This window comes from Papio anubis, chromosome 11 (genome assembly GCF_008728515.1).
Source record: "Papio anubis isolate 15944 chromosome 11, Panubis1.0, whole genome shotgun sequence".
Lineage (NCBI taxonomy): Eukaryota > Metazoa > Chordata > Mammalia > Primates > Cercopithecidae > Papio > Papio anubis.
Window position 1 is genome coordinate 91,053,553 of NC_044986.1, and position 19,130 is coordinate 91,072,682.

A 19,130-nucleotide genomic window follows, 5' to 3' on the forward strand; every position below is an offset into this window, starting at 1 on the left:
CTCGATTTAGGAATTGCACCTGTGTCGGTTTCCTAGGGCTGCCATAACAAATATCTACACACTGGATGGCTCACAACAACAGAAATTTATTTTGTCACTATTTAGGGGGCTGGAAGTCTGAAATCAAGGTGCCAACAGGGCCATATGCTCTGGAAACTCCAGGGAAGGATTCTTCCTTGTCTCTTCCAGCTTTTGCTGGCCCTGGCCAACCTTGGCATTCCTTGGCTTACGGCTGCATCATTCCAACCTCTGCCTTCACCTCCACAGTGTGTTGGCCCTGTGTCTGCCGACCCCCCTCTCCTTACAGGGATTTAGGCCACTCTAGTCCAATATGACCTCATCTTAACTAATTACATCTGCAAAGACCTTATTTCCAAAAAAGGTCACATCTGTACATTTCAGGTTGGCATGAATTTTTAGAGGGCACTACTCAATCCAGCATACCATGTTTCTAGATGGGTTTCTCCCTAATCAGTGGCAGTGAAAGACCAAGTAGCAGAGTGATGAGGAAAAAGCTCTGGATTGGGCCAAGTGCAGTGGCTCATGCCTGTAATCCCAGCCTTCTGGGAGGCCAAGGCAGGAGGATCACTTGAGTCCAGTTCAAGACCAGCCTGGGCAACACAGTGAGATCCTGCCTCTAAAAAAAAAACCTCTGGAATCAGGTTTTCTGGCTCTACCACTTACTGACCAGGGTTTTCACCTCTCCAAGCCTAATAAGCACCTTCATCTGGGAATAACAGCAGCTACCTCATGAAATTGTTATGGGGATTAAATGAATTAACAAATGCTGAGTGCTTAAACTGTGCAGGGCACACTATAAGCATTTAATAAATGTTTTTGTTCTTCGATATAATTTGTTGCCATTTTGTTGTCTGGGTTTTTTCCTTAAGAGACAAGGTCTTGCTCTGTCACCCAGGCTGGAGTGCAGTGACGCCATCACAGCTCTTTGCAGTCTCGAACTCCTGGGCTCAAGTGATCCTCCTGCCTCAGCCTCCTGAGTAGCTGAGACTATAGGCATGTGCAGCAAAATAGCAACAATTTGTTGCTGTTTTGAATGCCATCTCCATTATATTCTCTAATTGGTTACTGCTGGTAAATTGGATAACTCAATTTTTGTGTATTAATCTTGTAACTATAATCTTACTGAATTCTTATAATTTTCCAATTGTTTCTCCTAGATTTTCTTGGTAGAAATCACATTAGCTTCAAGGTACTAAAAAAAAAAAAATACTGAACACAAGATAAATGACTATATAACCCATGAGTGTCTGCAGGAAGAAATCATGTTCAAGAACCGCTTTGTCTATATTTTTATTAGGAAAGACAGGTTCAGAGATTCCACCTCATGTCCATGCTAGGATGAAGATGTGTTTATGATGAAAACGTGTCTGTTTTCATTGATCCAGCCCAAACACAGCTTTTGAGAGAAGGGGCCCGGGTTTTTCATCTTGACACAGTCCCATCATGTATGTTGCATGGTAGATTATGGGTACTCAGGATTTGGACTAACCTCAGGAACACATTATCTGTTACAACTTACCGATGGTTCATCCCAGAAGTGTGACAAGAACTGGTCTTTCTTTTCCTATGTGTAACCTCTGAAGTGCATGTGGCCCTTCTCTCCAGCTTGTGGCCGTCCAGGTGGGAACCGTGCTGCCTGTCACACCCACTCCTTGAGCACCAGAACTGTACCTGGCATGGTGCAGTCTAACTAAATTCTACCGTAGTTTCCCATCGGTCTTCAAATCTGTGTTCCTCAGCAATGCCTGTGAGGCCTGGGCTGATCAGCTCTTCTCCAACCACATCCCCATCTCCAATCATCTTTCCTTCTCCCCATCTCTTCCACGGAGATGTCCACTCAAAAGATCATGTTCACCAAGCTGCCACCTCCTAGTTACTATCATAACCACTCAATTTCCCTCCTGACACTTACCACAATCCTTTTTACATGCTAACTTGTTTGACCAGCTGCTCCACTAGAACATCCCCAAAGAAAGCCAAGACCTCGTCTATTTCTGCCACATCCATCCCCAACATGAATTAGACAGTGTCCAGCTCAATATTTGTTGAAGGAATTACATCAGTATAAAACAAGTACACGTTTTCTAGATAATATTCCAGAACAGGAATTTTGTTTTGAGTTTTGCTTACACATAAGGGGCCACAGCTCAGCACAAGATGCTGCATAAACTAGGGAAGGAACTACCCAGCATTCGGGGGTCTGGGTGCCTCACTCTTGGTTTTTCCACATCCTGTATTTGTTGTTTTTCAAAGATTGCAGGGGTGACTAAACCTCTCATTAGTCTCGAGGTTGCTCCTGCAAAACCCAGCATAACCATAATGGGATATTAGGGGAAAGGCTCTGGAAGTCACACATTTCTTTGTTTTAAAGATGAAGTGACTCAGGATGGATCACAGCCATGAGACCCGCCAGACCACATACCCACTACATTGCACCAAGGCCTGGTCCTGGGGGATCCTGCCCCTGCAGAGTCATCATTACCACGCGCTGCCCCCACCCAATGCTGGTGTCTGTACGGGAGGAGGTGCAAAATCCTTATCTTCCAAGACTGGCTTCCTGAGCTTTGGTTGGTGGGTTTAAGGAAGCATTGCTGGAGCTCACAGAAATGACACAGCATCCTCTTCAGGACAGAGGCACTTGGCAGTGGATTCACACACCCACCTCCATTGTTTCGAGATTTCCAGGATCCACCAATGTGGACAAGAACTCACAAAACAGGTCCAGGAACAGCCAACTAGAGGCCACGCTGGGCATTCATTCAGCTGTACTGGGGAGAGCTGGGGAAGGAGGGACAGCAGCGGAAAACTGGGTACCCAGGTCCTGTAAGACCTGCTGCTTCTACCCATGGCCACCCTTCTTTAGGAGAGGGCCTGCAGAACACAACCGACTTCCCCTCGTCCTGGGTTTTCTGTCACCGGTAGGCTTGCACTTGGCTTTTACTATGTCCAGTCTTGCTACATTTAGAGGAGCGTCCAACAATTGTGACTGAATGGCTGAGAAGAGCATGTTCAGAAACAGACTAAGACAGGTGATGAAAACAAGAGTCTCCCTCACAGCCAAGGTCATTGAGAGGTCCAGAGAGGTCAAGTAATTTGTCCAAGGTCACAGAGCAAGTTAATCTTTTGGACTGAGACTAAAACCCAAGGTTCCATGACAATACAAATCAATGCCAATGTTAACATCTTAGGCATAAATTCTCACTACATTTAATACTTCTATCCCAAACTACATTTTGTAATGCCATTCTTTTATCCCTTATTTGAAATAACTTATTTATATAAACAAAAATTCTTAAAAGGAAAGCCCCTCAGTAAAACGAAGTCCCTTAAAGGACACAGGGAAGTTTATTGAGACCTGTAGAATCTGAACATCATTAAGTCAGACATCATGTTTGAGTTCACTTCTCACTGTAACAGGTTCTGCAGAACTCTTTTCACAAAAACCTACGAAGGACAGATATAGCTGCCAGGACAAGTCCTCACCCGGGTGCTGTGCCCAGCTCAGACCTGCCGCAGTGCACACAGACAGCAGCTGCCAGATTAAGAAGCTCATTTTGAGGCTGATCACTGATGAGGAGAGCGACAGACAGGACCTTTAGCACCTTCACATATGCAAACTTAGTAAGAAAATCTAACAGGAAAACAGGCAGGGAGCCCACCGACTTGGAGGTATAAACCCCAGCCCCACCACTGTGACTGTAAGTACTCCTGGGCATCTCCCTAGCCCTGTTTGGGTGCAACAGCTCTAACAGGGCGCTGCATTCAATAACAGCAAGTCAGCACCTTAACCAAGCTGTTTGCAGGCCTTGCCTTGAAATCCATGCAGCTTAAGACGTAACACCCTGGGAGGGTGAGGCAGGAAGAGCGCTTGAAGCCAGGAATTTAAGACCGGCATGGGCAACAAAGCAAGACTCCCTTTGTATAGAAAATTTAAAAATAAATTAGCCTGGCTAGGTGTGGTGGCTCACACCTGTAATCCCAGCACTTTGGGAGGCAGAGGTGGCAGGATCACTTGTGGTCAGGAGTTCGAGGCCAGTCTGGCAAACACGGTGAAACCCCATCTCTACGAAAAATACAAAAATTAGCTGGGTTTGGTGGTGTTTGCCTGCAGTCCCAGATACTTGGGAGGCTGAGATGAGAGAGGGACTATCAGTTGAACCTGGGAGGCGGAGGTTGCAGTGAGCTGAGATCGTGCCACTGCACTCCAGCCTGGGTGACAGTGCGAGACTCCATTTCAAAAAATAAAAAATAAAAAGTAAATTAGGTGGGCATGGTGGCACACACCCTTCATCCCAGGGAGGCTGAGACTAGGGAGGCCGAGGCAGGAGGATTACTTGAGCCTAGGAGTTTCAGGCTACAGTGAGCTATGATTGTGCCACTGCACACCAGGCAGGGTGACAAAGTGAGACTCTGTGTCAAAAAAAAAAAAAAAGATATATAAACTGAAGTATCCTTTTCCCGTATCAGTGCGAGAGCATGTTTCTTGTTTCCTTCTCTTTTTCAACAAGGGTAGGACCTCATTATGGCTGACTTTTCAGAAGATAATGTCTTTAAGACCCACCCAAGACACTGACTCCAATGACATCAAGGGAGATAAAGTGATTTCAGACAAAATGGGGTATCAATATGAAGGCGACATGTTCTATTAGGTCTCTATTGTGCCACTTTTCTCAATTGCTGGAGTAGCTCTCATACCTGTGTGAGTCGCTCAAGAACACAGGGCCAATACCACTTTCTACCACTGCTCTTGCAAAGAACTGGTTCACTGAGCATCCATAAAACCTACTGAATTTTATCCCAACATACCAACAAAAAACACAGCAGGAAGGCAGGCACTACTTTGTTCTATGTATGTATTTATTTAACATTTATTAGATACCTACAATAACCAGGAATCGTGTTTTATTTTTTAAAAATTTCAAATCTCGGCCAGGCGCGGTAGCTCACGCCTGTAATCCCAGCACTTTGGGAGGCTGAGGCGGATGGATCACTTGAGGTCAGGAGTTCGAGATCAGCCTGGCCAACACGGTGAAACCCTGTCTCTACTAAAACTACAAAAATCATCTGGGCATGGTGTGCTCGCCTGTAATCCCAGCTACTCGGAAGGCTGAGGCAGGAGAAATGTTTGAACCCGGGAGGTGGGGGTTGCAGTGAGCCCAGATCATGCCACTGCACACCACCCTGGGTGACAAGAGCGAGGCTCCATCTCAAAAAAAAAAAAACAAAAAACAAAAACAATCAAATCTGTAAGATATGGCCCCAGGTGAGAAGTGACCAAAAGCAGCAGGAAAAGTTTAAATCATTCACTCCCCAAATTCTGCTTTGCAGCTTAGCTTAAAGGAAACCCCAGAATGGAGATGGCTCTGCCCAAGCCCGAGAGAAGGCAGGCAGGAGAGCCAGACCAGAAGAGGAGGCAGGTATGGGTGCCCCCACCTCTGGGCTCACTTCGTGCATGAGGGCACATCCCGGTTTTGGCAGGATTTCTCATCTGCCCTCCCATTTGGTTTTAAACTCCTGACTTCTTCTTTCCCTTTTTCTAGTTAAAAAAAAAAAAAAAAAAAAAAAAAAAGAATGAAAATGTAAAACAAATAGTAAAAAAGATTCATTGGGATATATATTTATTGTCCCAATGACTTTGTTGTTTAAATCAAATCTAAAATTTAAGTAACAAATTGTGTCGTTTCCTTCATCCTTCATTAATGATAAAAACTTTCCATTCAAAAACTACACTAAGACAATGTGTTCCTCAACAGTAATCCAGCTTTAATTGTAGAGCATTAATTCGCCTTACAAACAAATTACAGTCAACTACGATTTATCAATAAGTACTGTACTGGTTGTGTGTTTTCTTTTGGCAAACTTTGAACAAATCAGAGAAGAAAACATAACTATTCATCATCATGTAGAAAAAGAAAAGAAAATGAACCTCAAGTATCTACTATGTGTCAAGTGATTCATCCTGCCAGTAAAACTAAAATCTACACTTACAGCAGTTTTAAACATCCTTAGTGCAAGAAACATAACCAATTAATACAGATCAATACTAATTAATGAATATGGAAAATTTTCCTATACAGAGGTAGAGTCGAGGGCACAGGCTAAAACAGTATTCAGTAGTCTAAACAAGACTGAGTCCGGTTTTATGGAATCCACTTTAAATTTTAGGTATCAGACTGTATGTACATATATACAATAAATAGACTATACAATTTTTTAAAGTAGTTTAATAAACTCCACAAAATAATAGCAGATGCATTGAAATATTTACATAATTCAATTTTCAAATCTCTCATTCAAATAAAAGGGATAAAAATAAAATTCTGCTATTAAGGCAGCAGAACCTCTTTCCTGAAATGGATTGGTAAAATAAGATACTTCACTGGAGAGGAACTAATTTATGTTTAAGAGGTATTCATATTCAGCTAAGAAAATACATCCCTTTTTCAGCTATATAGATTAGGGAATATAAAATGCTATTTTCTACATTTTTAGACCTGCATTTAAAGTTCTAAATTCAACTCTGACTTGAAGAGAGAAGCTGACTTTGGTACCCATACAGAGTAGATCATCACAATTACAATGGAAAGATAATTAATGTTTTATATTCTGTTTACTTGCTTTTGAAAGTTTGGGCCAGAAAGGCTGTGATAATAATTCTGGCCCAAACAGGTATGCTTATACTTGACACAAATTTCACTAAAACCTAGCACTTTTGGCTTGGAGTTCTTGGGATTCTGACTTTCTGAGTCCCTTCCATTTCCAAAGCATGTTTCATTGAGAGCAGGCAATGTTTGGGGATCAGGTACATGATTCAATACTAATTAAAATGCCAAAGTTTTCCAAGCTCACATGGGAAGAAGGTGAAACACAGACCTGCTGCTGCCACTGGCCTCCCAGAGACTTGAAAAAGGAAACAACTCAGAAACCTGTCACTGTGACCTAAGAAAATATGCAAAAACCCAAAGTATTAAATATGCAAGTGACTCACATTCTTAGATTTCATATCAAATTCACTATTTGATATTCTATCATTAACTCTTTCATTTTACTTGGTATAAAAGATTCTTATTGAGCCCACAAGGAAATCAGGGATCGTCAGAAAATGAAAAAGTATGGTCATAATTAATGAAGCATAAACCTTCACAGTTTGAATTTTGTAGAACTTCTCTAAGCACCCACAAAGAAATTGCAAGTTGAGTTTTTTTAAATTCAGTCATTCTGTGAAAAATACCTCAGTAAATAGTAACATTTTTCCCTTCAATGATCTTCCCACTGGAATACCCAACCCACCCTTGTTTTTTTTTCTTTTTATTTTAGATTTTTAAAAAATTTTATACAAATAGACTAACTTTGATTTAAAGTGAACATATAAAAATTGAGAAGAATATTGCTTGCAACAATGGACTTGGAAGGAGAGGAATGGATTAGGCAGGGGTACAAAGAAATGGCTCCTACTCGGTAGCTTCGGGTGCACGCCCAGCACTCTGCAGAACTCTCACGGGGACACCCTCTGCTGCACAGTGTCCTTCAGCCCACGAAGTCTGACTGATTTTGTAACAACAACTTCAGGTCAGGAAAAAAACAAATGCAAGAAAATCGGAAGGCACAAGCACCCATGTGATCTAGAATGCTCTTGGGGTGAGGAGTAAGGAGGGAAAGGGATACTTTTGGTTCAGCACTACAGTCAATTTCACCATTGTTGAAGAAAAACGGTATAAAATAAGGGTGTACAGAAATGGAACGAGCACAGCCCACTGGTGAGGAAGAAAGCTCAGAAGACAGCGCGCAGAAATAGTGCGGAGAGAAATGACCAGTACTATTTATTTGGAAGTCTGCGCCATGGTGGGTACAAACTACATCCCCTGCTCTGCGGGACCAAAATCAAAACAGGGCAAAAACAAACGAACAAAAATCCCCCCCATACCAAAAAAGCAGCAGAAGGAATGCAAGAAGTCTTACAGGACACACCGGTCCAGCCCTGGGTGCAGCCAGCTCTGCATCCACCGCTGCGCTCACCAACTTCAGCTACCGCCCCCACGGGGACTCCAGAGGGCCGGGCCGCTTAATCATTTTCCCTGCCTCTCCACGACTTCCCTTTCCCTTTATTTCCTCCTGCAGGATTCGAGTCTGCTTCCTCCACAAAGGAAGTGCTGTTGCTGACAGTGGTGAGAGCGAGCTGGGACCTCCAGGGTACTGACGCTTCCTCCAAGCCTTGCTGCGTGGGCGCTCATCCAGGCAGCCTGACGGAACTATGCGTTAAAAAAGAAAAGGAAAGAAAAAACAAAAACAAACCCACCCCAAGTCTGTCTTTTCTCAAACTAAAGGAGAAACTAAGGGATGGTGTGGCCTCCGGCGGGCCTCCGCAGTTAGGAAATGATGGCCGGGGACCACCGGGGCAGAGTCAGGTTGTCTGCACTGGCTGAGCGCTTCCTCGCAGATCTTCTCAGGTCCTTGTACTTGTCCTCGCAGAGGCGAGTGATGGCCTGAGGGGCAAGAGAGACAGTGTGGGTCAGGGCGGGCCATATCTGCGCCCATTGCTCACTCGTCCTGGGCGCCGAGGGTGCTGCATGATGGACAGGCAGAGCCCCTGCCCCTCTGGAGCTCCAGCCCGCAGCCCAGCTCTCTGCTGGCCGCAGGGAGATATGAAGGGAGTGTAGACTCAGCTCATGTTTCCCAAGAGCTCACGGTCTGAGAAAAGACTCTCAGGATGTGAAATAACAGGATAGTGTCACCTTGCAATTGGCCCAACCAGGGTCAATGCTGGCTCCCCACCCTAGGGGTGTGGGACGGCCCTGCCCCCACGGGTGCTGTTTCGAATCCTTAGCGTCCTCATCTGCAAGCGGGGCAAGAACAGCACCATCCTGGCAGGGCTGGCATCAAGCACAGGCTTGCAGCTGAGCCTCACAGGGAGGAGAGCTCGGCCACTGTCGGCAAGGAGAGCTGCAGCCAGACCACCAGCTAGGGACTCCGCAGAAAAGGATGGAGGACTTAAGTCACCTCTAGAGGGTTGCTGAAAGAGGGACCTAGGAGGATCACAAAAACATTAAGATGTGCAGATAATTAACACTTTGGTGATGAGGACAGGGGCCGTGCTACCCTGGGAACAACTCTCCCAGGGCTGCCACTGGATGTGGCTAGAACCAGCTGATGGCAAAAGCTGAGCCCGCTGTCCCAGGAGGGGATGGTCTGAGTCGTGGGAAGGCTTTGATTATTTGGAAAAGAGAAAGAGCAGCCTTGTGAGGACAGACTGGCCTTCTCTTCTGGCCCAGTGAAACCCTAGGGCCCGTGGCACAGCAGCCCCAGAAGCAGGTGAGCTCTCCCTTCTCCGTACTCGCAGAAACTTAACAGAGGGAACGGCAGGTACCAACTCCACCAACCTGGGCCTGTGCTCTCAGGGTGGCTGACCCAGAGCCCCATATATTCTTCAGCAGAGAACACAGACTCGCTTCCCTGCAGAGCTGTGTAGCTGCCAGGAGCTCCGACTTGTCTCATCAGCACTGAAGCAGCCACTGGAGTCATGGCTGGTGATGAGGGGGACCAGGGACCGCAGCACAGGCTGAGAGGGGGCTCACGCTCTCAGGGAAAGCCAGATTCTACCTCACATCTGTGCTTGCGAAGGCTTCACATTTGCCTTGCAGGAAATCCTGCAGAGGGAGGGTTTTCCATTTTTCCTCGAATAGATGGTAACTGGGAGACTGGGTGGGCTTTCCATTCCAAAGGCCGGCACACAATCACAGGGGCATGGTTGAGTTCTGAAACGCTCACTGGATTTTTATTTCTAACCAGTGCTATGCATCCAGTCTTTTCTATGGTTTACTTCTTGGAATTAACATATTACTTTTTAAATTTTTATTTAACATTTTCCTTTCTTAAGCATGTAATCCGTAACAGCTTTCTTCTCCCAGCTCTAGACCACCGTGTGGCCAGGCCATCACAATGCCACACCAACTCTGCACTGAGTGACAACATCCCACCTGGGATGGGCAGTGGCATGGGCAGCACGAAGACCTCTGGGTCTCACAAGCTGGGAATACGGCTGTGCCATCCACTACTTGGAAAGGCTCTGTGGGATGAGACCAAGGCAGGACTGGGGACAAAGGTGCAGAGGGGAAAAGCTGGGGCACACCCTCTCTAGAGGAGCGGTCTCTCCCCAGGGATCCTGCTTCATTACCACCCCATCCCTTTTCCTCCTGCCAAAAGGTCAAGTGGGAAGAGCCTGGTGAGCATATGAGGTGGAGGCACATACAAATATGCTGTGATGAGACCCAAAGTTACACAGCTTAACGATGGCCCAAAACCCAGACCAAGACTGGTGGTGCTGCCCTCAGCTCTAACTGGGCTATGGAAAAAATATTTTGGAAAAAAAAATCAAAAGCAGAATCAAACCTTTTTGGATTCCCAATTGTAAATATCATCTGGCAGCTTTTTCCTATAAAAGTGCATGTTGAGAAATACCTTTTTGAGGGGCTTATATGGTGGGAAATGCTTTTTGGGGGGATTTATAATTTTTTTAAACCTATCTGCAAAGATAAGGGTTTTAAAAAATATTTTATTTCAAAATAGAATTGCGGTGGCTCATGTCTGTAATACCAGCACTTTGGGAGGTCAAGATGGGTAGATCACAAGGTCAGGAGTTCTAGACCAGCCTGGCCAACATAATGAAATCCTGTATGTCTCTACTAAAAATACAAAAAAAATTAGCCGGGCACAGTGGCGCACATCTGTAGTCCCAGCTACTAGGGAGGCTGAGGCAGGAGAATTACTTGAACCCAGGAGGTGGAGGTTGTGATGAGCTGAGATTGCGCCACTGCACTCCAGCCTGGGCAACACAGCAAGACTCCATCTCAAAAAAAAAAAACAAAAAACAAAAAACTATGTTTATTAAAAATATGAAGCGGTTGGCCAGGTGCAGTGGCTCACATCTGTAATCCCAGCACTTGGGGAGGCCAAGGCGGGTGGATCACCTGAGGTCGGGAGTTTGAGACCAGCCTGGCCAACATCGTGAAACCCCGTCTCTACTAAAAATAAAAAAAATCAGCTGGGTGTGGTGGTAAGTACCTGTAATCCCAGCTACTTGGGAGGCTGAAGCAGGAAAACTGCTTGAACCCGGGAGGCAGAGACTGCAGTGGGCCAAGATTGCGCCACTGTACTCCAGCCTGGGTGACAGAGTGAGACTCTGTCTCAAAGAAAAAAGAAGGACAAATTATAATGAACTGCCCAGCTATATATCCTAGTAGCTCATCTTTATTTTATATCATGTAGTGGGGAAAATGATCAGTGTGACCACATACATCCCTGGTCCTCAGATGATGCATCAGCAACACTGCACCACAAAATGCTGTTTTAAAGCATCTTACCTCAAGCTTGTGAGCCCTCTCCCTGCTCAGGGGCTCCAAGGGAAAGCTCAGGTTGTTTGCTTCTGCCAGAGAACGAAGATCAAAATAATACTTGGCATAGACACTGGAAGGAACATTGATGTTGAACTGCAGCAATTCAAGAAACTGTCGCTCTAGCTCGTTCCTGCAAAGCAAAGACAAAAATAGCCTGTGCTTAGCCACCACACCAGGCCGCATGGCCTGCCAAGGCAAGTTGCTGGAGACCTGAGTTCAGAAAACTGCATCCACCAGGGAGACCAGTGATCTAATTAAATGTCTGTCTGGACACCAGAGTTGCAGTCTCACCACCATATTGGGATTAAAAGCCAAATCCACCTGATCTGGTGCCCAGGATGAGGACTGATTAATTGGGATCATCACCAGGAAGGGTTTCAGGGTGAATCACTTCACTGAGATCTAACACACACATAGCAGGCTCTGGCTGCAGGTCTCCGTGAGGACAGGCTGCTAACACAGGGTGGATGGAGCAGCCAAGAGCTGCCATGTAGAGTCCAGTGAGGGTCCTTCGGCAGGGCCCCAAAGGAAAACACTCGGCCTCTGCAGACCTAGAGGACCTTGGTTTCCTTGGTGGCCCCTCCCTGCCTCCAGGGAGAAAAGAGGGGAAGAACTGTGTATACGCTTTCTTAGGCAAAAGGCAGGGATTATGGGGGGGGAGTGTCCAGTCTCTGCCTCAGTCTCTTAGAAAGAGAACTCACAAGCTGGGAAGAATGGAAGCAGTAGTTCCCACACTTGAGCATGCACTCCATCGCCTGGTGAGCTTGTTAGAACAGACATGGGGCTTCACTCTCACACTGTGGGGATCAGTAGGTCTGGGGTGGGGCCTGGGAATGTGCATTTCTAAGGAGTTCCCTGGTGATGGTGAGGCTGAGGCTCTTGCCTCGGGGCCACACTCTGAGAACCATTCAACTAAAAAGGTAAGTCAGGAGAGGAGGTGCTGAGACCCACCCCGCCAGCCCATCTACATGCTGATGGGTTGCTGGGAGAAATTTAAAAACTTCTACTTTGAGAACTTCTTGTGTCAGCTATCTTTCAAATTAGGTTGATTTCTGGATAGTTCCTCTGGGTGGGGAACCTTCTCAGTGAGGGAACTATCTGTGGAGCACCAGTCCTGGGTCAGGCACCCAGATTCAGCACGTTCTCCCCAGGAAGCCCCCAGGGGTGCCCACCCACCACACACCCTCCAGGCACTTCCTGTCCTTGCCCATACTATGCAGCATGTGGCTGCTGAACTCAGCCTCTTGAACTGGTCTCCTCATAGCCAGAAACTGCAACATCTGCTTTTGCATGCCTGGCCCCCAGCACGTGACCTCTCAGAAGGCTTCCTACAGCAGTGAGAGCTGAACTGAGGTGACAGAAGCAAGGAGCTCTGGCAGAGAGGAACCAGGGCTGAGGAGGGGGTATTTCAGGTAGAGTGGGTCCCCTTCAACCTGCTGCAGGTAGCCAGAATGCACAGTCACCATTTCCTGTGAGTGAAGCCAGGGCCCTAGTGCAGGGCCTCCACCCTCCTGACCCCGATCCCAGCCTCAGCATTCTGAGTTACGTCCCGCCAACTCTGCTGAATGCTGCCGGTTCGGGTCTGAGCCCCACACACAGGCACCATCCTGTCCTGAGTGATGTCCCGAGACCCCTATGGCTGTTGCCGGTGAGTCATGGCACTCAGCTATAAAGCACTGAGGAGGGCTCCACACCAGCTCAAGTTGCTGTGACAAAGGACAGGAGCGGTAAGGAGGCGGGCAGGGAGGCTGGGGCTGAGCAAGGCCAGTGGCTCTGGGGAGACAGAAGCTGCTGGGCAAAGGAGCACTGGGAACCATGGGCAGGCAGCAAGGAAGGAGGCCTGAAGAGGGCCTGTTCCAGTCTCTTCATCAGATGAAGAGCATCACTGCTTGTTTCCGCATAGCCTTGTGAAAAGACTTATAACAAGCTCCAAATGTATTTACTGTAGTAAGTTTTATAGTTTTTAAGAATTTAGGCTGGGCGTGGTCGCTCACGCCTGTAATCCCAGCACTTTGGGAGGCTGAGGTGGGCAGATCACCTGAGTTTAGGAGTTTGAGACCAGCCTGGCCAACAGGGTGAAACCTCAACTCTACTAAAAATACAATGAAAATTAGCCGGGCATGGTGGCACATGCCTATAATCCAAGCTACTCAGGAGGCTGAGGCAGGAGAATCCATTGAACCCGGGAGGTGGAGACTGAAGTGAGCCAAGATTGCACCATTGCATTCTAGCCTGGACGACAAGAGTGAAACTCTGTCTCAAAAAAAAAAACAAAAAACAAAAAACAAAACAAAACAAATTAGCCAGGCATGGTGGTGGGCACCTCTAATTTCCCAGCTACTCGGGAAGGTGAGGCAGGAGAATTGCTTGAACCCAGGAGGCGGAGGTTGCAGTGAGCCGAGATTGCCCCACTGCACTCCAGCCTGGGCAACAGAGCAAAACTCCATCTCAAAAATAAATAAATAAATAATAATTTACTTTGATTTGGGATAATTTTTACTTAAAACAACTTTTATTTAAGTGATCATCCTGCGAAATACTGGAATCCAGGTAAGATTTCAATAAAACAAAGGTGTCAGAGGTACTGCTAAGGCCAGAAGTGTCGAAATAAACGTCCAAGGAGCAAATCCCAGGTGAACCTGGGAGCTGCCATGGACACACCGCCGTCTGGTGGCCAACAGGCATCACTGCAGAGCGTATTCTCCCAATGCTAAGAAGTCCTAGTATTCTAAGAGAACAGCCTGATAATCCTGCCCAAAATGATATACAGACACCATGCTTCTAGATGGAGGCAGACACTATGAGCAAAGTCAAGAGGAAGCTGCTTTTGAACAAGGCAGCATTTTCCCAGGGTTCCCTGGAAAACAGAACAACCTTTCTCCAAGCTTGAGTTTCTGGTTAAGCTTTGGGGAAACAGATTTTAGAGCTGTTGTATCGAACAATGAATTTTTTTCTAAAGATTTTGAAAATAATTTTTTCTAAAGATTTCTAAAATAGAAATAATTTCCAAAACTTGAATTTCCAAACTACAGCAGCACATCTTTTACAGGGACACTGGCAGCTTGCTATGTGATAAATTATCAGAAAACTAATGTGATGCCAAGAATGGGCCTGATGGATTTACTATCCACATTTAGATAACTATGAAGAAACAGTTTTGGTGTAAAACATTGTAAGAAATACATTCAAGTTGATCAACAAAAAGCACATTTCAGAAATATTCAAAATAGATCAACACTGTATAAAAACCCAATTTGGTGCAATTCAGCAACTTGAAAACAGAACTCTAAAATGATGTAAAAAGCATCTAATATGCTGCCTATTTTTCTAGAAACTAGGGTCACTTCCCAGAAGAACAAGCAGCAGAGTCTTGAGGAGGTATCTGCACAGCCACACTTACAGCCTCCATTCCTACTAGCCCAATGTGGAAGCAACCCAAGTGTACATGGGACAAACAAAACGGGACACACACCCTCAGGGCAATACTACACAGCCCTGAAAAGAAAGGAAATTCAGACACACGCTACAACATGGAGGAACCTTGAGGACATTACGGCCAGTGAAATATGCCGGACACAGAAGGACACAGACTGTATGATCCCACTTATGTGAGGTCCCGAAAGTAGTCAAGTTCATAGAGACAAAAAGTAGGACAGTGATTACCAGGAGCTGGAGGAAGGAGGAAAGGCAAGTTAGTGTTTAACGGGGCAGAGTTTCACTTTGCGAAAATTAAGGGTTTTAGAGATGGATGGTGGTTAATGGTTGCACAACAATGTGAATGTACTTAACGCTACAGAAATGTACACTTAAAAATGGCTACAATCGTAAATTTTGTGCCACATACATTTTACCACAATTTAAAAACAAAACCCCAGACACCAGGAATCTACAGAGGAACTGAAGTTCTTTCTCTGTGTTCTCCTGTGCCATGCAATGCTTGGACAAGTCACTTGATTTCTCCTTATTTGGATTTGTCTACACATGAAAATGACACTTACAGGAACACTGCAAAACAAAAACAAGAAGCAGACAAACCCTGAGGTGTAATTTTTTTTTTTTTTTTTTACAGGCTTTTTGCCTACAGAACTCTGCACGGTGAAATTTCATCGTCCTTTCCCCATCCACAGCGGTTGCCACTTCTTGCTCTAAGCTGGCCTGTGATGCTGTGACCACTGATTATTGGTGAAAGTGGGAGAAACGCTGGCCCTTGGCCCCATCTTCCCATATGAGGTCTGCCTAGAGATAACATCTGACTGGTGCTGGTGACTATCCACATGGCCTAGTGCCCTGACTGTTCTGCCTGCAAATCTCAGTGACACTCATCGTACAGTGTTCTTCAGCCTGCGCCCACAGACACACAGCTACACAGTCAGCTACCTTCCAAGCCAGAACCCCTCTGTCCAAAGGTACATGGGGGGACTCCAAGTCAAGTTCTCACTGTTGGATAATTCTTGAGCAGGAGATTAGCCTATGGTCAAAAATACCAGGAAAGTCACTTCAGGAAGCTGGGACACAGGAGGCCACGAAGAGGGGTACCAAAGGGTACCTAGAAGAACAAGCACTAACAAAAACCCCATTTGAAAAGCTTTCCGTCTGAAACCTGTGAGCCCTCTCCCTGCTCAGGAGCTCCAAGGGAAAGCTCGGGTTGTTTGTCTCCGCCAGGAAATTGAGACAGATTAACACACGGCTAAATGGCGAAAAGTTTAAAACAGCACGTACAATATGAGCCCAGTTTTGTAAAAATAAAATCTATGTAAACACTGGGAAGTTCTATATAATAAAAATGTTAGCAATATTCTGAGTGATGGGATTACAGAGAAGTATGGCAGGGCAGCCCTTGCTAGGACGGAGCCAACCCCAGGAGATCTGAGACTTCTCCTGCCCAAACGCCTCCCACCCTGCCTCAGGCCCAAGCCACTGACTCTTTTCCCACTTGGGAGGTAGAACAAGAGGATTCTAGCATCCTGGGGACTTCCATAGCGTGCCAAGAATGACAAGCTTCTGGCATGCACCTCCCCCATTCTGGGATACCCAAATGGGATTTGCGGAAGGAACCCATTGCTCATCCAAGGCGTTGCAGGTAGGGAGTGCAGCTCAGATGGCTGTCCAGGCCCCTGTTCTACAGGCTGTGTCATCTCAGCTCTATTCCTGAAGCTATGCTGGGAAAACTGACCGGCAGTGCCTCTGCTCATCTTTATCTTGGCGCAGGGCCCCCAGCTTCCAGTGAGCCTCGTGCTGCCTCCTCTTCCCATAAAGGGCTACCGAGGAGTCATGATCTTCCCTCAGCCATTCAGCCAAGTGATGCCCAATTCCACCAATTCCTGGGAGCTCATATGGTTTGACTGGGAAAGACTGAATGAAGCATTCATTTCTAAAAATTCTCATAGTGAATCTATTTACTGTGTGGGTGCCACAAAATAACTTGGAGCCTCTAGCTCCACCAGCATCTATGTCCACAGATATCCCCAGCAGCTCCTAGAATACGGATTCAATTCCTTCTTTTAATAAAGTTTACAGGGTGTATTAGTTTGCAAGAGCTGCTGTAACGAAAATGCTAGGAGGCTTAAACAACAGGAATTTTTTCCCCACAGTTTGTGGCTGTTAAGTCCAAGCTATTGGCAGACTGCTATCTCCTGAGGCCACTCTCCATAGCTTGCTGGTGGCCATCTGAGTCTCACACGCTCATCCCTCTGTCTGTTGCCTGTGTCCTGATCTCTTCTTCTTATAGGACACCTGTCATATTAGGTTAGGACCCACCCAAATGAACCAATGTTAATTTAATTAGGTTTTTAAAGACCTTATCTCCAGACATGGTTACATCTTAAACTAGGGGTTGGGAGGGCTTTGCATGTGAATTTGAGGGGGCCAAAGTTCAGCCCCGCAACACTGCCGTCATGCCCTTCAGAATTCATGTCCACCTTATGTGCAGAACACACTCACCTCATCCTAACGGCCCCAAAGTCCTAATCATTCCCGCTCCATCTCTAAGTCCCAAATCCTATCCAAATATCATTTGAATCAGGTATGGGTGAAGCATGAGGTATGATTCATCCTAAGGCAAAATTCCTCTCCAGCTGTGACCCAGTGACCTGCTTCCAAAATACAATGGCGGCACAGGCACACAACAGACATAGGACAGGCATCCCCTTTACTTCCAAAAGAAAGAAAAAAACTCAGAAAGAAAGCAGTCACGGTGTCCAGCAAGCCTGAAATCTAGCAGGGCAAGCTCCAGGGATCAAAGACTTGAGAGCAGTTCTCTCTGCTGATGTGCCATCACCGGCCCCCAGGAAGCCAGCCCTGCCTTGGCCTAACCCCCTGGAGCCAAGGAGGAAACAGCCTCACTCCAGGCTGTGCCTGCTGGGCCCACAGTGGCAGTGGCAGCCCTGCTGGCCTCGGTACCATCTCAGGATCATTCATCCCTTTCCCTGGAGGATATCACACATCATGCCAGACAGTTCTGCTGGCCTGTGGAATGCCAGAGTACGACAGCCTTGCTTCACCTGTCCTGTCTCTGGGCCCTTGGGTGCAAGCCGGCAGCGCTTCTGCTGAGATGGTCGACTGGATCCATGCGTCACATCTGTAATCTCTTCAGCAAATGCTGTCCCACCACACCTTGTGTTGCCTCCAGAGCACACTTTCCCATTTTTTTTTTTTTGCCATATGGATAAACTGAGATTAGAAGATTTGAGATTTCTAAATCTTCGGCTAGAAGATTTGGTTCCTTGTTACTGAATAATCCCTCCTTCTGTTTATCTCTCTCCTCTCACACTACACTACAAGCAGCAAGAGGAACCAGGCTGTGCCTTCCACACTGTGCATGGAAATCTCCTTGGCTAAAACATCCACATTCATTTCTTAAACATTCTACTTTCCACAAAACACTAGAACACTATTTGGTCAGGTCTTTGCCACTTTCCAACAAGGATCACCTTTCCTCCAGCTCCCAGGAACATGCTCCTCACTTCTTTCTGAGACCTCACCATAAGCACCCTGGACATTCATATTGCCAACAACATTCTATTCATGATGACATGTGAATGCATCCAAAATGGTAGAGGCATTCTTTATAGCTGTCCTGTTTTCTGAGTCCTCACCAGAAGCACTTTTATTTCCCACATTTCTACCAACAATCCCTTCAAGGCAGTCTTTGGTTTTTCTAATATGCACCTCAAAACTCCTCCTGCCTCTATTCCTTACCGACTTTCAAAGCCACTTCCACATTTTTAGGTATTTTCTACAGCAGCACCTCACTTCCCAGTACCATAATCTGTATTAGTCAGCTAGGGCGGCAGACTAACACAGGTAACAAAGTCTTACAGACTGGGTGGCTTCAACAACAGAAATTTATTTTCTCACAATTCTATAAGCTACTAGTCCAAGATCAAGGTGTCAGTGGGGTTGGTTTCTTCCAAGACCTCTCTCCTTGGCTTGCAGATGCTACCCTCTCTGTGTCCTCACATGGCCGTCCCTCTGTGTTGTCTGTGTCCTAATCTCTTCTTATGAGGACATCAGACATACTGGATTAGGGCCCACCCTAACGACCCCATTTTAATTTAATTTCCTCTTTAAAAAATGTATCTCCAAATACGGTCACATTCTGAGGGTCTGGGGGTTAGGACTTCACACATCTATTTTAGAGGAGACAATTCAGCCCATATCATGAAGAACATCTGTTACAGGACTCAGTGGGACTCTGGACTTCAAGCTGGGATATGCATT

General features: G+C 46.1%; 1 protein-coding gene across 9 annotated transcripts in view; it reads right to left on the minus strand.

Annotated features, from left to right (window-relative positions):
* Positions 1 to 5,763: 5,763 nt before the first annotated feature.
* CCNY (cyclin Y) overlaps positions 5,764 to 19,130 on the minus strand; it is a 310,137-nt gene continuing 296,770 nt past the window's right edge. For all 9 annotated transcript variants that reach the window (XM_017962728.3, XM_009214281.4, XM_017962727.3 and 6 more), the window contains 2 exons: positions 11,379 to 11,541; positions 5,764 to 8,504 (listed from right to left, as the gene is read on the minus strand). In XM_017962728.3, the coding sequence (XP_017818217.1) occupies positions 8,388 to 8,504; positions 11,379 to 11,541 (280 nt within the window). In that variant the 3' untranslated portion in view covers positions 5,764 to 8,387. The remainder of the gene's footprint in view (positions 8,505 to 11,378; positions 11,542 to 19,130) is intronic.